This window comes from Danio rerio, chromosome 8 (genome assembly GCF_049306965.1).
Source record: "Danio rerio strain Tuebingen ecotype United States chromosome 8, GRCz12tu, whole genome shotgun sequence".
Classification (NCBI taxonomy): domain Eukaryota; kingdom Metazoa; phylum Chordata; class Actinopteri; order Cypriniformes; family Danionidae; genus Danio; species Danio rerio.
The window spans coordinates 43,939,593-43,956,336 of NC_133183.1; the positions used below are offsets into that span (position 1 = coordinate 43,939,593).

At 35.9% G+C, this 16,744-nt stretch overlaps 1 protein-coding gene across 1 annotated transcript in view; it reads right to left on the reverse strand.

Moving 5' to 3' along the window:
- zgc:162200 overlaps positions 1–16,744 on the reverse strand; it is a 45,397-nt gene that overhangs the window by 15,254 nt on the left and 13,399 nt on the right. Inside the window, exons 4-6 of the mRNA NM_001083548.1 lie at positions 11,836–11,988; positions 7,600–8,049; positions 29–880 (exon numbers count right to left, since the gene is read on the reverse strand). Coding sequence (NP_001077017.1) covers positions 29–880; positions 7,600–8,049; positions 11,836–11,988 — 1,455 coding nt within the window. The remainder of the gene's footprint in view (positions 1–28; positions 881–7,599; positions 8,050–11,835; positions 11,989–16,744) is intronic.

The window sequence follows — 16,744 nt, forward strand, 5'->3', positions numbered from 1 at the left end:
TTATTGTACATACAGATGCTAGACATACCTGCAAATGCTTAATCTGACAGCGTATGACTGCCACCAGGTTGCGCACATTGGTTGGGTCCCTGAAGTCTAGTGTAGGAGATCCGGGACAACTTCCACAGTTAGAGGGTGCATCTCCACTTCCTGTGCTGTTAGGGTCTAACACTTCACCAGATCGCCTTTGTCTGCGCAAGGATCCACGGTAGTGGTGTGGCAGCTGATGGTTTTGTGTTCTCACTGCTTGGGCACCTTCGCGATAGTAATCCAGTGTAACTCGACTGGGCGTGAGGTTGTTACTAACACACACGTGATGATAAAGGTTGGCTAGATCCTCGGAGAAGGCCAGAAGCTCTTCCTGTGCAGCACTCAAGTGGCCCTCAGAGTCGGTGGCAACCTTCCGCGTAGCACCAATTTCTCTCTCCAACTGTCCTATTCTCTCCTGGTCTTGTCGGCTAGCAGTAATACACTGGCGAATCTGATCAGCGAGATCTTGCGCCTCGCCTCTCCAACGTTGTTTCTCCAGCTTACATCGCTCCTCCAGGGTTTTATAGCGTTTTTCAGCATCTTTAAGCTTCACATGTAGACGTGCAAGCTCCTCATTGGCCGCTTGCATTCGGCATTCTAATACTTCTGTGCTTTTTGTGTCCACTTCATAGTAGTTGATGCCATTTTCTGGATCTTGGGATGTAGGGGACGAGCTCATTCGATTTCCATCTTCAGCAGACCTTTTAGTGATCATGTTCTGAAGGTTCTCCAAATGTTGAGTCAGTTGATCCATCTTCTCCTGTTGCTCACTGAAGGCATCTTTAGACTGGACTAACTGCTGCTGGAGCTCATGCACAGTGCTGCTCAGGGTGGCTTTCTCTCTCTCCACCTGGACATGGGTCAACAAAATATCAATATCATGAATAATCTTCAAGAGATTTATTCCAATCGGACAATTAAAATCAAATACTCAAAATGGCACTGAATAGACTAACAAACAAACTAAATCTCTGTAAAACAATTGCATAATGTAAAACTTTAAAAAAAAAAAAAATATATCATAATTTGGTTGGTTTCCATTCTCAGTGTTGGGGGGAAATGCATTACAAGTAGGCCCACACAAAATCTGTGCATGCAAAAGTCCACAGATTTTTAGCCTATCATTGAGTCTATTTATTTACTTGTGTAACTGTGTATATTTAAATTTATTCAGTTTTTTAATGAATTTGAGTAATATCATTGACGTAATAATATAAAAATGTTCATATGATTTATTTACAATACGGTTTGTAAAGTAATATTTTCTGTCTTTTAGGAGATATATTACATGAGCGACTTGCTTTGTTCACCAATGTATAAGTGGATCTAATTGGATTTGCATTGTAAACATTAAACAAGAGTCAAAAATGTATTATTTTATATTTCCTGTATTAAGTTTTTAACGATACTCCCAAAATCCTTCCACATAAGTCGGCAGATTATCCACAAAATTCTACACAGAAATAACAAAAAAATTCAGCAGATTCTGTATGGCCCTAGTTATAAGTAACACATGTTGCGTAATAACATCACTTTTATTAAGTAACAAGTAAAGTAACACGTTACTTTTAAAAATAAGAAATATTATTAGAGTTTTATTTAGAAAAATGAAACAAGAATTACTTTTTACCTAGCTTAATTGGCTTTAAAATATATACTGCGGAAAAAAAATGTATCTTAGGTTTATTCATATATTCAACGAGAAATCGTGCTGCAAGGGAAAAAACAGTCGGCTCGCACTCATCAGCATCAGGTCTCTTTTTTTCGCACAGCATATATACAGGAATCAGTTTTTAAGACCTTTGTAAGACTCTTTCCATACATTTTAAGACCTTATAACCACTTTAGGTTTCAACTAGAAACACTGGCAAGATTTTAACTTCCCGTATATTTACTAAATATTAATGTAAACCTTCAGTTAGAAACAGAAACAATGGCAGGCTGAAGACTTACATTTTTGCAATCGATTCTTGTTATTTTAAAACTTATCGAAGAAAGAAAGTGGATTGTTGTTAAGTGTAGATTACATGTAACAAGTAAAACTTGTCAACTGCAAGAAACACCACATTGAATAACGTTACCTTCAGCTAAACAACAAATGATTGACATCAGTTCCCGTTCTCCAGGTAAACCAATTAATTAGACAAAAAAAAAAAAGGTTACTGCTTTTATTATTGAGGAAATTCTCTTCTTTATAACAATTTCTGAAAGAGATCAAACCTCAGCCAGGCAAGGAAACCGCAAAAGAAATATAGCGCATTACTTTCCATAACAAGTAACTAAGTACAGCAATTAGTTACTTTTTTGGGGGAGTAACTCAATATTGTAATGCTCTACTTTCAAAAGTAACTTTCCCCAACACTGGTCCTAACATATCGTAAAAAACATCCAGATAAACATACTTAAACATACAGAAAAATCAATGATTACATATTTCCAATTAATAAAACTTGATGTAGAAAAATGTACAGCTTGAGGAGGAAGTGGAATATGAAACAGGAAGCGATGTTCATATGTCAGATGAAACTGCCAAGTTAAAAATAAAAACCATGTTTTACATCATTTGAATTTTTGGTTTAAGGTGAGATCTGAAAAGATAGACTTTAGTCGGCAACCTTCATTAATCCCTGTCATATATTATTATATACAGGTACCTAACTTTAATGACCTAATTCACAAGTTAGAACATGCATGTGTGTGCCAAAAAAAATTTAATATCGAGGGAAAGTCCATTTATTTCAATAATTTGTTTCAAAAAGTGAAACTTGTGTTATATTAGTTCACTACACACAATGTGAAATATTTCAAGTCGTCATATGTATACATTTTTATGATTTAAGATTAAAAAAAAATATATATATATATATATGAGCAATTCCATGAAAATGTCAACCTTATCATGAAAAAATAAACTTTTGACCAAAATAACAAAACCTATTTCAATTTGCTTATTAAGGTCTATATTTTATTGTTATGATGTGCTCTTGTTGAATTTTTAAGGAAATTGTTTTGTTTATCCATGAAATATGAGGATTGTGCCAATGGTAATTTTCATTATCATCCAACCACTTTTCGTGCTTTCAAAAAAGGGGTTAAAGACTCACCTTTTCCATGCTTTATGTTAACAGTAATCATTCTGCAGAAGGATTGGAGTCTGTAGTATAAATAATTACCCTTACTTTTTCATAACATTATTGCCCTTTTGATTTATGAGCTACATATTTAAGACATCACGCAGCTTCGGTCACGTGTCACGTCCGTAACGATTTAATGAAAAAGTTTATATTGTGGAATAAATATTATAACAAATAAAATGAAACTTTGTATACAAAGCCAAAATATGTCCATACTAATTATGATCGCCAACTCATCTCAGGTCTTTGCTCTAAACAACCACAATTTTGCGTTACGGACGTGACCATTTTTGAACTCCTTATTAATATAAGCCAATGACTAGCGCATATTTGTTCATTATGATGCTGCATTACAATTGCTGACTTACATTACATAACATCCATATGTTATATCAAGAACTGAACATTTCATTTAACTATAAACCACTTTAGTAACATTTCAGAAATAAATGTTTAATAAGAAAACAACATTTCACATATTGCCATAATTGGCCATAATGACTTAACCTATTTCCTCCGTCTTACTTGCGGTTTATGTGCGCACGCGCTGCCTATAGTGCAAGATAATGACAATGAACCATACGGCTTTGAACCTATACATTTTTTAAAGTATAGGCTAAGCATATAACAATTTTGTTATTTACATGTGATACTGCATTAATTTGCATACATGTTTTATAAGCTGTAAAATGAAAGCATCAGTTTGGTGCGAAGTTATAAAATATTTGTCTTTGTTTGATTTGTAGATTAGGCTATTTAAAATGTATATAAGAACTATTAATAACTGTTATTTTCCAAATGGAAAAAGGGTGGTTTGTTGATTGTAGTCTGCACTAAATCATGAATATGCCTAGTTGAGTTTATGACGCGGCTCCAGGCAGCACAGACGACCAGGATCAGCGCTGGTTCGTCAACTCCTGTGTCAAACTGTGGCCAGAATATTCTTCTTTCATTTTGCTTTTTTGGCAAAAAACATCTGTAAGCACGTGTGTTTGCACGTGTTACTGTCATGCGAGTTAACAAATATGTGTTGCTCATAAAAGCCGATCACAACGAACGCGCTTCTTCATTCCAGAGACGTGAGGCGCTCCACAATGCATTTTATGTTGACAAGAAGAAAAGGAGCACGGTGCTCTTTTGAATGTCACTATAGATAACAACTGAATCAGCTGGTCTATTGTGCGCGAGTGTTGCTGTCAATGTTTTCATAATTGAATTTTTTAAATAACATTATGAAATTCAAGATTTGTAAAGTCATACAACTTTGGATGACTTAAAACAGCGACCACAAGTCTCTCCGTCATTAAAAAGTTCGCCGTAGTCATCTTGACACTGCTGTCACCTCCAAGGAAACCCCGCCTCTGCTTTCGTTTGATTGAAGAATGAAAGACTGAGGTAACATGCTTTTCTTCTGGAGCGCACAAAGCGCGCAATGACAAAACGCGAGGCGCGCAAGGCGCATAATCAATAACCTCCATGCATTTGGTCTTTTCCCACTGCTCAAAATGCGCACGCCGCGGGTCAGGCCACAGCGAAGTTTTCATTTCATGCAGAGCATAAATATGTTTTTTATTCCATTAATTAAATAACTATTTATAAAGATACATTTCCAAAGCGACACTATTCATTTTCCAAGCCCTTTATCCAAAATCTAAGCACTTTCAAAGCTTGAAAATTGGCTATAGCCTACATTAAAATTGAAACATTTTCAAAGATTTCCAGCACCCGGCAAATGCGCTTGAGTGCTTATTAAAATTATTTTAATAAGAATAAGAATAAAATAAGAATAAAATCTTGATATTGATCTAAGCTTTAACTACATTATATGAGTATTAAATTTGTTAGAAAATCGATAGGACCTGCAGCTGTAAATATTTAATTCAATATTTTACACAATCGGTTATGAACTATAGCCTAAAAATATAAACATTATAGTCATCCATCGTACATGCCTACAACCAATGACTATTTTTCTATGCTTGTTTAACATAGCCTACACAAAACCTTTCTTAAGTTTTAAAGTTTTCTCTCTCACCCTGGTGCGTATGAACCTTTTGCAACCTGTCCTGAAGTGACTGCCGACGAGAAAAAGAAAGCAAGCGCGAGTGGAGAAATTAAATTATTTATTCCATCAACTAACACATTAACTAGAATAAACTAAAATAAACTTTGTCAAATATAATATTGCCATATCTGTGACAAAACTAGATTTTAAATATTCTTCACGTAGACACGGTCTTGCGCAACAGTCGGGCAATGATTTAATTCAAGTTTGTCTGAAACACTAACTTTAGGAGCCTGCTAAACATAGGCCCATTATAGCTGATTATGTTTATTATAAATTCTATATTATTCAGAGTATAAAAGTACCATGTTAGCATGCAACATTGTTACCGAATTGAGTTTTGAACATTCAAACGTGCGTTAACCTTTAACAACACACATGCCATAATACGAATTAAATATAACAAGGTGATATCTATTTAAGTTTGATTAATTGTGCAACCTTACCATTCAGATGTCTCAGAGGTTAAAGTTTATTGGTTTACACACCCAAACAGATATCCACAAATAGGTCTTTGGTCAAGTTTTGAAAGTATTTATCTGATTTTCATAATGTGTCAACTGTCAATTTCAGAGCAGTCACGTCCGTAACGAAGACAAGTCACGTCCGTAACGATTAGGTTACGGACTCATTAAAAAAGGTTTTTCCTCATTAATGCAAAAATGAAAAACTAAATAAAATTAATTATATATGTCCCATGCAGAGCCAACCCTTATCCTTTTGACTGTTATATATTTTTTTGGCTTCTGCATTTTCATTCACAGAATTTTCACAAAGTATGTCAACTCACAAAACTCATGTCTTTTTTTGTCACGTCCGTAATGCATTCCTTTTGCCGTCATTTTTAATATAAAACACCTGCATAGACTAATATTTTTTTGATGCCTGAACTCCATGGTTAAGGGGTAAGAAAAATATAAACATATATTTCAATATACTGTTAACATATACCTGCTCTGAGAATATACGTTTCATTTTTTTACTGCAAATGTCACGTCCATAACGCTGGAATCAGCCATATAGTGTTGGACAAAATAAGAATATTTCATGTGACCAATAAAAAAAGGATCTTAAACACATGTTGGCCTTCTGTAAAGTGTGTTAATGTACTGTATTTTGTCCTCAGTGCTTTGTTGCTCTGCCTTTTGCACTAATTACAGCATCAAGGTGGTATGGCATGGAGGCGACTGTGGAGGTGATCAGCCTTTGAGACAGTTGAGGTGTTATGGTAGCCCAAGTTGCTTTGCAGACAAGCTGAAGGTCGATAAATTTGGGGACTGTCATCCTTCTTTTGACAATAGCCAATAGATGTTCAGTGGGGTGTAAGTCAGGTAAGTTTCCTGGCCAATTAAGAACAGGATTACCATGGTCCTTACCATGGTCCTCATTGTAGCTTTGGCAATGTGTCATCATCTTCAAAAAGATTGTCAGCAGCAGGAAGCATGAAGTGCTCTAAAACATCCTGGTATGAAGCTGCGTTGACTGTAGATATGATTAAAGACAACAATCTTGGACACAAACCAAGATACTGTGTGACATGGCTCCCCAAACCATCAATGACTGTGGAAACTTCACACTGGACTTTAAGCTGTAGCCCATCTCATGCAGCCGTCTGTAAGTGGTGGATCTTGATGCTCTGACGCCAGCCTTAGTTGCCCTTCCTTGACAATGGTCTCAAGGCTGCAGTCATACTTGTGCACCTTTTCCAGACACATTTTTCCTCTCTTAACACTCTATAATATACTTCTGTACTGCTCTCTGAGAGCATCCAGCTTCTTTGCAATGGCCTTTTGAGACTGTTTCTCTTTATGGAGAAATACAATGAAGGTCTTCTGCACAACAGTCAAGTCAGAAGTCTTCCCCATGATTCTAAAGCCTACTAGGCCAGATAATTTCAAGGCTTTGCATTAATTAGCAGACTAGATTGAGACACAGGGAGCCTACAATGTTGAACTTTGTCATGATATTCTAATTTTGTGAAACATTTGATACGAGTTTATTCATCTTTAATTCATATTCATTACAATTGAAACAAATGAAGGCTTAAAGTTAAAATATTTCACTTTGTGTGTAGTGAACTAATATGACACACACGTTTCCATTTTTGAAACAAATTATTGAAATGAATGGACTTTCCCTTGATATTCTATTTTTGGCACATATCTGTATACGCAGAACGGAACCAGGATCTTTTATTACAACAGGTTAGCAAAGTAATTATTCAGAAAGAAACCGGCATCTGATGTCTAATCTGAAAAGCTAAATTTGCATGTCAGTGCGTATGCAAAATAAGACCAGGAAAGACGGAGAGAAAACCAAAAAACCCAAAGAAAATGAAAAAAGAAGCATGTAGGAAGCAGTTTCTCTCACCTGTATCAGCTGTTGCTTGAGTTTCTGGCTGTCTGACAGGTGCAGCTCGCTCAGCAGGTCAGAGACCAGCCCAGGAGCTTGGGGTCTGAGGAACACTTCACTGTTTCTAGGTGTGGAGCACCTGTTTCTCTCCATACCTTTGGAGTTATTATACCCACTGTCCATTTCTTCATCCTCCTCTCCTTCCTCTCTGTCCTTCTCTCCATCCCGGCTGTCATTCAGCTGTATTTCTAAGTGGCTAATAGAGTCGAAGGGGTTGAGGGTGAGTGCTGCAACTTCTCGTCTCAGGCTGTTCTTCTGCTCTCTCTCCTCTTTCAGGGCCTCAAGTGCTTCATCCAGCTGGTGCTCTGCAATCTCCCGGAGACGGCCAGCCTCTTCCAGCTGGGCCCTCATCAGCTCCAGCTCCTCATCTTTATGGGTCAACTCCAACTTCACAGACTCAAACTCCACCTGCAAACACAAGAGCAAAAATGTAAAGTATGTGATTGTCTGTGTGTAGCTCTGATCGTTTTGTACAAAAAAGGCATAATAAATGCAAAAGGACTTGATTGGGTATGTATCATATTTACATACTTTAATTAAATTGTATATTAACACTTTAAAGTCGCTTGTATTTTTCATGCTCTTTGAATGTTCATTTAAAAAAAAATTTTATTATTTATTTAATATTTATTTATTGCCACATCAGCAACTCATGGCTATTTCATGGAAAAATGGACATACATAAAAATATTACAAGATAAAAACTAATTTGTATTACAACAAAAAGTTACTAAGACAAATAAGAAAATAATAAGACAGAGAAATAAATAAAATTCACAAAAAATATATTCAAAGTTAAATATGATTTTTCAGTTCAATATTTTGTTAAATAATGTAAGATTTTTTCAAGTGGTACCTTTTTAAAAATATCCATCAAAGTACTCTCCTGATAAAAATTTTGTCTAATATTATTCAAACTTCTACATTCCAACAAAATCTGTTTCTTTGTAGGAGCAGTCTTGCAGTAATTACATTTAGGTCGTGCTTTATTATAGAGTCATTTAAGAAACTCTTGAGTTTGTTGTGTTTTTTCATTTTAATTTTATAGCTTTACTTAAATGACACCTTGCCTTGACGATAAAATATTTATATTTTATCGGGTTTATCTTCAGTTACTAAATCATATTTACAAGTTGAACGTACATGAACATCACCACTAAATTATTATCACGAGTGGGAAACAATTTTTTTAAGCTTAAGAGTTCCAGAGTTGGGGCCATGTCAGTGAGAAACATTGCAAAATCACTAAACAACATAAGAGAATTATACATCCCATTACAAATCTTATTATATATAGGTCAGTGGGCGGAATTCATGGATGCAAAATCAGAGACTATTCTGTAAGCAAAACTGCATTGTTTTTGCATTTTATCAGAAGTATGTAAAACTCCATCTTGTGTCGATGAAAGTGAGATGAACGTACCTTATGTCGTTATTACAACTCATCAACTCAGTGCTTACCACAGGTTTGAAATATACTTGTGGTGGTAGCCTGATCGAAACACACCCTTTACCCACATCACAAAAATATTTAACTATATGCGACAAACAATACATGATTTAATTAACAATTTTATTTATTATGACACGGCTATACACTGTTGCTTTTCAATGGGTTAAAAAAAAGACATCCACAGTTTCTCTTACTTTCATGCTATTCAGGAGCCATGTGCACCCACTGACTAGTAAAATCTGCTTCTCCCTCTCTTGATTAACAATTACCAATGGTGTACATATATTTTGCAGCCAGTTTAGACCTGTCATTTTGTCCTCTTGGAGTACAGTATGTAGTGTAGTTTTTCTTAGTCGTTTAGACTAAATAAAATAATTGTTTAATGTTTCTCTTGCGGTCAGCTGCGAAGCCAAGAGAAAGTAGGCTTTTATAAAAAGGTAGTGCAAAAACGTATAGGAGCTTTAGATAGTGAAAACACAAGTTGAACCCCATACATTTTACGAGATGGGGTTGGGGTTTGGAAGGTGTCGGATCAGATTTTAGAGGTGTTCTGGCACAAATAAGCCCTGAAGCAGTGAGTCCACAGGAACAAAATTGAAAACCACTGGACTTCACTGGAAATGTCCACATTGCAACTTTCTACACATTTTTGACACTACACATTATATCAACAATTACTTCCTAATCAATTACACACCAAATGGAACCAAACATAAGCACTGTCACAGTGTCACATGGCAGCGTTAATCCCAAAAAGATGCTTTGTCCATAACTGCTGACATTAACTCAAAAACACATTTATTTGTTTACTCACTATGCCTATAGTTTCCGAATCAACTCATAAGAACTACTCTGCTGATTTGTGTATTCAGTGTCTGAGAAACTGTCCACATGGATCACTGGTATTTTAAAACCACACTTTTTCCTATCGCATGATAAAGCAGTGTCAGGAGATCGAAAACAGAACCATTCTGAAAACTTAGAAAACCTGCCAGGGTGAAGATTTTCCACAACCGGATAGGGATTTTCCAATACAGAGATTTCACCTCATGACATCAGTGTGAGCGCTGTTTTTTACTTTCCAGCATTGGCCAGCGTGGCAAACGCATCCCATATTCCACGTGGTTTACCCAGCGGGATGGTTATCCAGCTTGCATTGACCTGTATGCAATATACTCGCAAAAACTTCACTGTCTGGTGTGAACCCAACATAAAACAGAACCCCCCAGAAGTTTTTCGCGATTCCGCGATCGCTGAATCCAATGCAAAATCAACAAAAAGTAAAAAAAAAAAAAAATTTAATTCTTAATTTAAACTCAAAATAATTGCAAAAAATGTAAATAATCTATAAAATAAAACATCAAATATATAATCAAATTAGATTTATTTCAATTTTTAATTAATTGTTTTACATGATTTATACACATTGCATACGCAGCGCACGTGATGTATTTAAATGTCTCCAAAAAAACGACGTCTAACCTGCGTCCTCACAATCATTACATCATTTTATTATGGTATGCTTCAAACCGATAAATGTTTTTATTCAACTCTTTTCCTGCAGTTAATGAGAGAAAACAGTTCCCTGCCACTGATGAGTTTTACAACAATTCGGGTTTTAGGTGTATTATGGTAGGGTAAGACCTTAGATGATGTAAGATGCTCCGGGGAGTGAAATAAAAGAAAAAGCAAGATCGTGGATAAAAATAAGAGTTATACAACCTTCCTTTGGCATAATCCCTACCGTTTTAGATCTGTTTTAAATCTTGTCTTGACAAGAGACCAAAATAAAGAAGCTTTATTTTTATGATTTGTGTCATTGTGCCAGGATTGCACACCTAACATAGTAGGCTACCTAATATGGTGAATAAGAGATATACATATATAATTTTGTACATTTCAAAATTGTCCGCAAATTGCTGGGAATAACTGCCACAAAATCAGTCATTTTTATTGCAAAAAATATATAAATAAATAAATAGTAAAAATCACACAATAAATTGTGAAAAACAAGGGGGTCTGATAAAAAGTATTCTTATCTCTACCTGTTGATTCGGCGTGCCCTTAACATGCAACAGTGCGTTTTTGTGTTTTCATGTGGATGGAGTTTTTTTTTTTAAATGAAAGCAGCGAAAACTCAGTTCATAAAATACCCCTGTACATGTCAACATTGGCCTGAATTTACACTGAGCAAACCGGTTTGTAGTCTAAAAGAGGAGGTGTTCTAGTGCCTGTGACTCTGAATATTCATGCGAGAAGTGAATAAAACCTTTCTCTTGTGCAGCTCCTCAGAAGGAAGGCTTTGTCACAAAACCAGCTGAGACTGAAGGACTACAACAGAAGTATTTGTGCTGCCGTGACAGCAGCTGTGAAAAACCCATTGAAAGTCACAAGACATCTCTGGTGAACCAAATTCCATAAGGGGCGACTTATGTCCAGCAAACACCAAATGTGAAATTTAGTTTTAACCTTAATGCAAAATTTGTGTTGTCAGTTTAGTTCCAACACATACCTGTAGTTTTCAAATAAGCTCAAAGGACTTGATCAGCTGGATCAGGTGAGATTAATTAAGGTCGATGCTAAGCTCCGCAGGAGTTTGACGCCCCTCAATTACAGGGCTATTATGTCACATTTATGGATAAAACAGCTGGTTATATAAAGAAAACAACACAAACAATAGTTAAATTTAATCCTCCTCTGAATCTGTCGGAACACCTCTAACACGTTTTTTCCCCACACACCTGGTTCTCCTTAAGCACTGAGACTTGTTTCTGCAGGGAGATATTCTCCTCCTCCAGCTCGCTGTTATCCTGTAGCTGCTGCGCCTCTCGAGTCTTGTACTCCTTCATCTCCTCTCTCATCCGGGTCTTCTCCACCTCCAAACACTCGCACTCCTGGAGAAAACACAGGTTGTCAAGAAAATCCCACTGAACTCTGAACAGACTGTAAGGAATCAATTAAATGTGCATGTGGTGGTTGATTTATAGGGTCATAAAATGGACAATCCAAATGTTTTTCAAATTTACACATATAAGGTGTTACTCTATAATTAAATTAATATTTCACATTTCAAAACGACCCAGTTTTAAACTTAATTTGTTATTTTTCTACCTTTCTGAAACATTTGGACATCAAAAGATTTGTAATTGGAACATCTTGATATGCCACTTAATGAGAGTGACTAGCTGAGTGACTAGTTTCCATCATCCTGTGTTAATGTGCATTTTAAAGTTTGACGTGAGAAACAAGTAGAAGGAAAATAACCTTATCTGCATCACCACTCTGTGAACAGTGCTTGTCGTTAGAGCCAATCACAGACATTTCTGTTGAGTGCATGAGCATAATAGCCAATTATAGGCATTTAATCAGTTGTTTGACTGTGCTCAAAAAGTAAGAGGGGTTATCTTGTGCATTTGTTCTAAATGCACCTGTTGTCTTCTGTGACTGTACTTTAGTTTTGTTTACATTAAAACTGGTGTGTTTTCTTTCAGCTGGTAAAGTTTATGGTCCGTTCATATATCTGACTGCTTGTATTAAAAGATAAAATTTTATTATTGTGAAGTAAAATGAAAAAATTGTGTGTGGAAAGCATTGTCAATGGATCGTGATGCACCTTAAAATTGGATTGAACTGAATCGATATGATAATCGTAACCGAACTGAACCTTGAGACCAGAATAAGTTCACACCTCTAGTCTCTCCGTTATGCGTGCCTTGTTTACTTTTGTTTACTAGGTTACCAATACTACAGTCAGCCTCTTTAAAAACTTGAAGGAAACACACCATGGCATGGCATAACAGATGTATATGTATGTGTATTGACGGATTGCAATATTAAATTATTTAAAAAATAATATTATTTTAATAATTTCCTGTCCTTTATTCACTGAAAATTATAAAAAACATTGTTTTATTTTTTTTAATTTATATAATAAATTGCATAATGCTAAATTGTGTATAATGTTAACCACTAGGAGATTACAGAGAATTATCAATTTTAATATGATTACTATAGTTGAAGTTAGGGGTGTCACAATTTCGATTTTTAATCGAAATCGATCGAAATTTATGCTCAATTTCGATTATCGAATCAAAAAATAGAATCGTCGATGCTGCCACGCCCCCATGTCACGTCAGTTTGGCTTGCCAAGTGGGAAAAAAACAGGCTTGTTGAAGTGCTTGTTAAACTGCAGAAGCAGGAGACCTGTCGACAGAACTTAAACCCTCTCCTCTTTCAATGAAGTCGCCGGTGTGTAAGCATTTTGGATTTCCAGTGAGTTATGTTGACAACGTTCTTGTTGTCGACAAAAAAACACAGTTTTGCAAGCTCTGCTATGTACGTATTACGTACGGTTCGTCCGATAGACAACACCGGCATCGCGATCCTCCGCCCCCCCCGTTGCAAATCCGCTCGTGAAAAGTACACACTCAGGCCCTGTTTACACTGTCTTTGTTTTTAAATGGCATTTTAGAACGACAACGATTTGACATCCACAGTGGCGTGTAGCATTTCTGAGCAGCCCTCCTTCCTCTCTACCTCTAAAAATGCACATCACGTGACCACACAGACACTGCCATGCGCTCGAGACAGCAGGTCCAGGCAGTCAGAGGACTGCTTCAATCTTTCACTCACTTGTACTTAGTCATTTTAGCGAACACCTCAGATACTGTTGGCTGGTTCCTGTTGGTTGTGCGTCTTTTTTACCGACACCATTATAACGACACAGATCAGTGCCTATTCACGAGTCCCGCAGAAAAAGTGATTGACAGGTGGTAATTATGTGTGTAACTTGCCTTTATTCATTTACTGTATGATTTGTTTATGGGTAAAACAAAGACCATCCAGGTCAGGTAGTTTAAACGGTAGGCTACAAATAATTAATTGGTCATTAATTAATTATTCATAATCGAAAATCGAATCGAATCGTGCTTTTAGAATCGAAAATGTAATCGAATCGAGGATTTGGAGGATCGTGACGCCCTTAGTTGAAATAACAGTTGGACACTTACAACTAGACTATCTTTTTCTAGCATTTAATGCAAAGCAGAAATCTATCCTTGACGCCTGAAGCCCTGGTCAGATCAAACAATTTTGGCATGATTTCCTTGACGAAGGGTGTCGTGGGGATTCGTAAACGACAAATGGGTGTCGTGACACAAGATTTAATCGTTTCTTCTCATGCAATGTGGCATTGTTCATGACAAAGGATACCATGCCTGCGACGCCTCATGACACCATCGCAGAAAGTCTGTTATGTTTAGTTTTTTCCCCGATCTTCCCCAAAAGTTCCATCACATGGATGAGAGAGTGCAATAGGAGAACATCAATTCTCAGTTATATCAGCGGGTGCTGCCGTAAATGCGCTGTTCAGGTGATCAAAAAATAGGCTGCATTTTTACTTATGGGTGGGTCATAGGTGGATAAGATCAATCATTGGTTATGCAAATATTAACTACCTTCTCTAAAATATTAAGGTGTTTAAAGCTATTTTTTTCTGACAGACTGGCACAAATACGCAAAAATCTTCCTTTTCACGAGTTTGAGTTCTATCAGCTCTTTAACAGAGTTTGTTCTGCCAAGGTAACCTGGAAACATGTTTAGTGTAGCGAATAAATTGCAAAAGCATTTTCTGCTTATTCAAATTTGTCATTAATAGGGAAAACAGTTTAATATAAGCTTCTCGCAAACTGAATCAGGGCTCAAAATTGCGACCATTTTGGTCGCATATGCGCCCGAAAATTAATCTATGCGACCTCATAATATATATGGGAGCATTTGTGCGACTGCAGATAATGGTTGTAGTGCGACCTGTTTTGATTTTTTGTAAAAACGTGCTGAAATGCTCTTCCCTGCCGCAGGCAAATGTCCGCTAAAAGTCAAATCTAATACTGTACATATCATCGCCAAAGAAGCTCGCCTTTACTAAGTTTACACTGAAACTGCGGCTCATAACAAAGAGCGGTATTGCGCCGATGGTTAGCGCAAGAAACCTGCTCATAAATTGGGTCGGCTGACTCGCCAGCTTTTCCACTAACACAGAAACATGAAGATCAGCTCAGACTGAACATTTAAATTGACACAAACTGAAACCAAAACTTTTAAAGAGTGATAGAAGTGAGACTTTACTTACTTTCTTTTGTCTATTCTTTTTTGAGGTGTATATTATTTTTTTATTTATTTACAGATGACTGCTTTGCAGCTTTCATCATTGAATTGAATGATTTATTATAAACTTTTGTTTGTTTTGTAGCAGAAATATTATTTATTAAATTGACATGCATATAAAAACAGCAGTACAAAATAAATATTTCTTACTGCAATGCTTCATTTTTGTTTGATGCAAACTATACAATTATTTTTCATAAAGTAACAGACTTTTTATAGCAGATAACCTACATTCATGCACATTCAAGGCAGCATCATAATGAGAAATGGAATTCATTGTTACTATTATTTTTCATTTTTTTATCATCATTAATATTCTATGGCCTAATTATTAGACATTCATTTTGGAATTATTGCACACAAATATCAATGTCTTCGCAGCATTAGTTAGATAGTTGTTTCTGGTTTTTGTCAGTCCTATTAATGTTGTTTTGAAATACAATAAATCCCTTAAAAAACAATTTGCAGTTGTGCACATTCATTTTTGGTGGGTGCTCCTAAATTTTTTCTGGTGCTCCTAAAATTTTTTTGGTGCTCCTAAATATTTGAAGTTGGGAGCACCGGTGCTACCAAGTAAAAAAGTTAATTTCAAGCCCTGTGAATGTTTCACTTTTATTTTATTCAGGCTAGATTATTATTTTATTTAACAATAAATATTCCAGTCCAGTTATCTCTCCAAGAGTAGCTTCTTTCATTTCATAAACATTGTTAAAAGAGTAACTCAACCCAAAATTTCCTGTTTGAAATGATCATTTAATGATCAAGAAATGCTTGTTTATTTGTCTTTACTTAATATCATATCTTACAAATTTAACATAGATGTGTAAGTGTGTGTTTGTTTATGAACAGTGAGATTTTTTTCTATTTCACTGCACCACCCCCTTTAAAATATGTTTAACATTGATACAGCTATCAGTGACAAGTGTATTGTACGTGCACAATAGTTCTATAAGTAGTTCACATGGCCTCTCTTCTTTTTAAGCTGACACTGAAACTCAAGCAGGCTTGGTGTCACATGATCTGGCCTCATGAAAACAAGGTGTCTTATTCCCACTTTTACTTTGATCAGCTAGAGATCTAGCAAAGGGTACGTCCATTATCACCATTTCAGCTGTTAGTTTGCGTTTAATGCCATGCCAGCATCTATGCATATTTTTATAGGGGGAAAACATATACTGCATTATATGAAGTTTTTAACAATGTACTCTGTGCTAAAACTGTGTTTGGCTTAACAGTGTTAAAAAATCTGTTTAAAAAAAAAAAAAAGAAAAAAAAGAAAAAAAAAAAAGAATAAAAATTTGAATTCATAATTGAAGCAGACACAATCCAATTAATAGAACATGCTTCATGAATAAAGTGCTTTTGCAAATAGAACGTGTGGCAGGAACACACTGCTCCCTTGTGTGACAACATGGGAAAATCAATAAGCCAGAATAAAAAAAAAAAGCCAGATTACAATTAGCTTAATTATACTGGGAAAAAGAA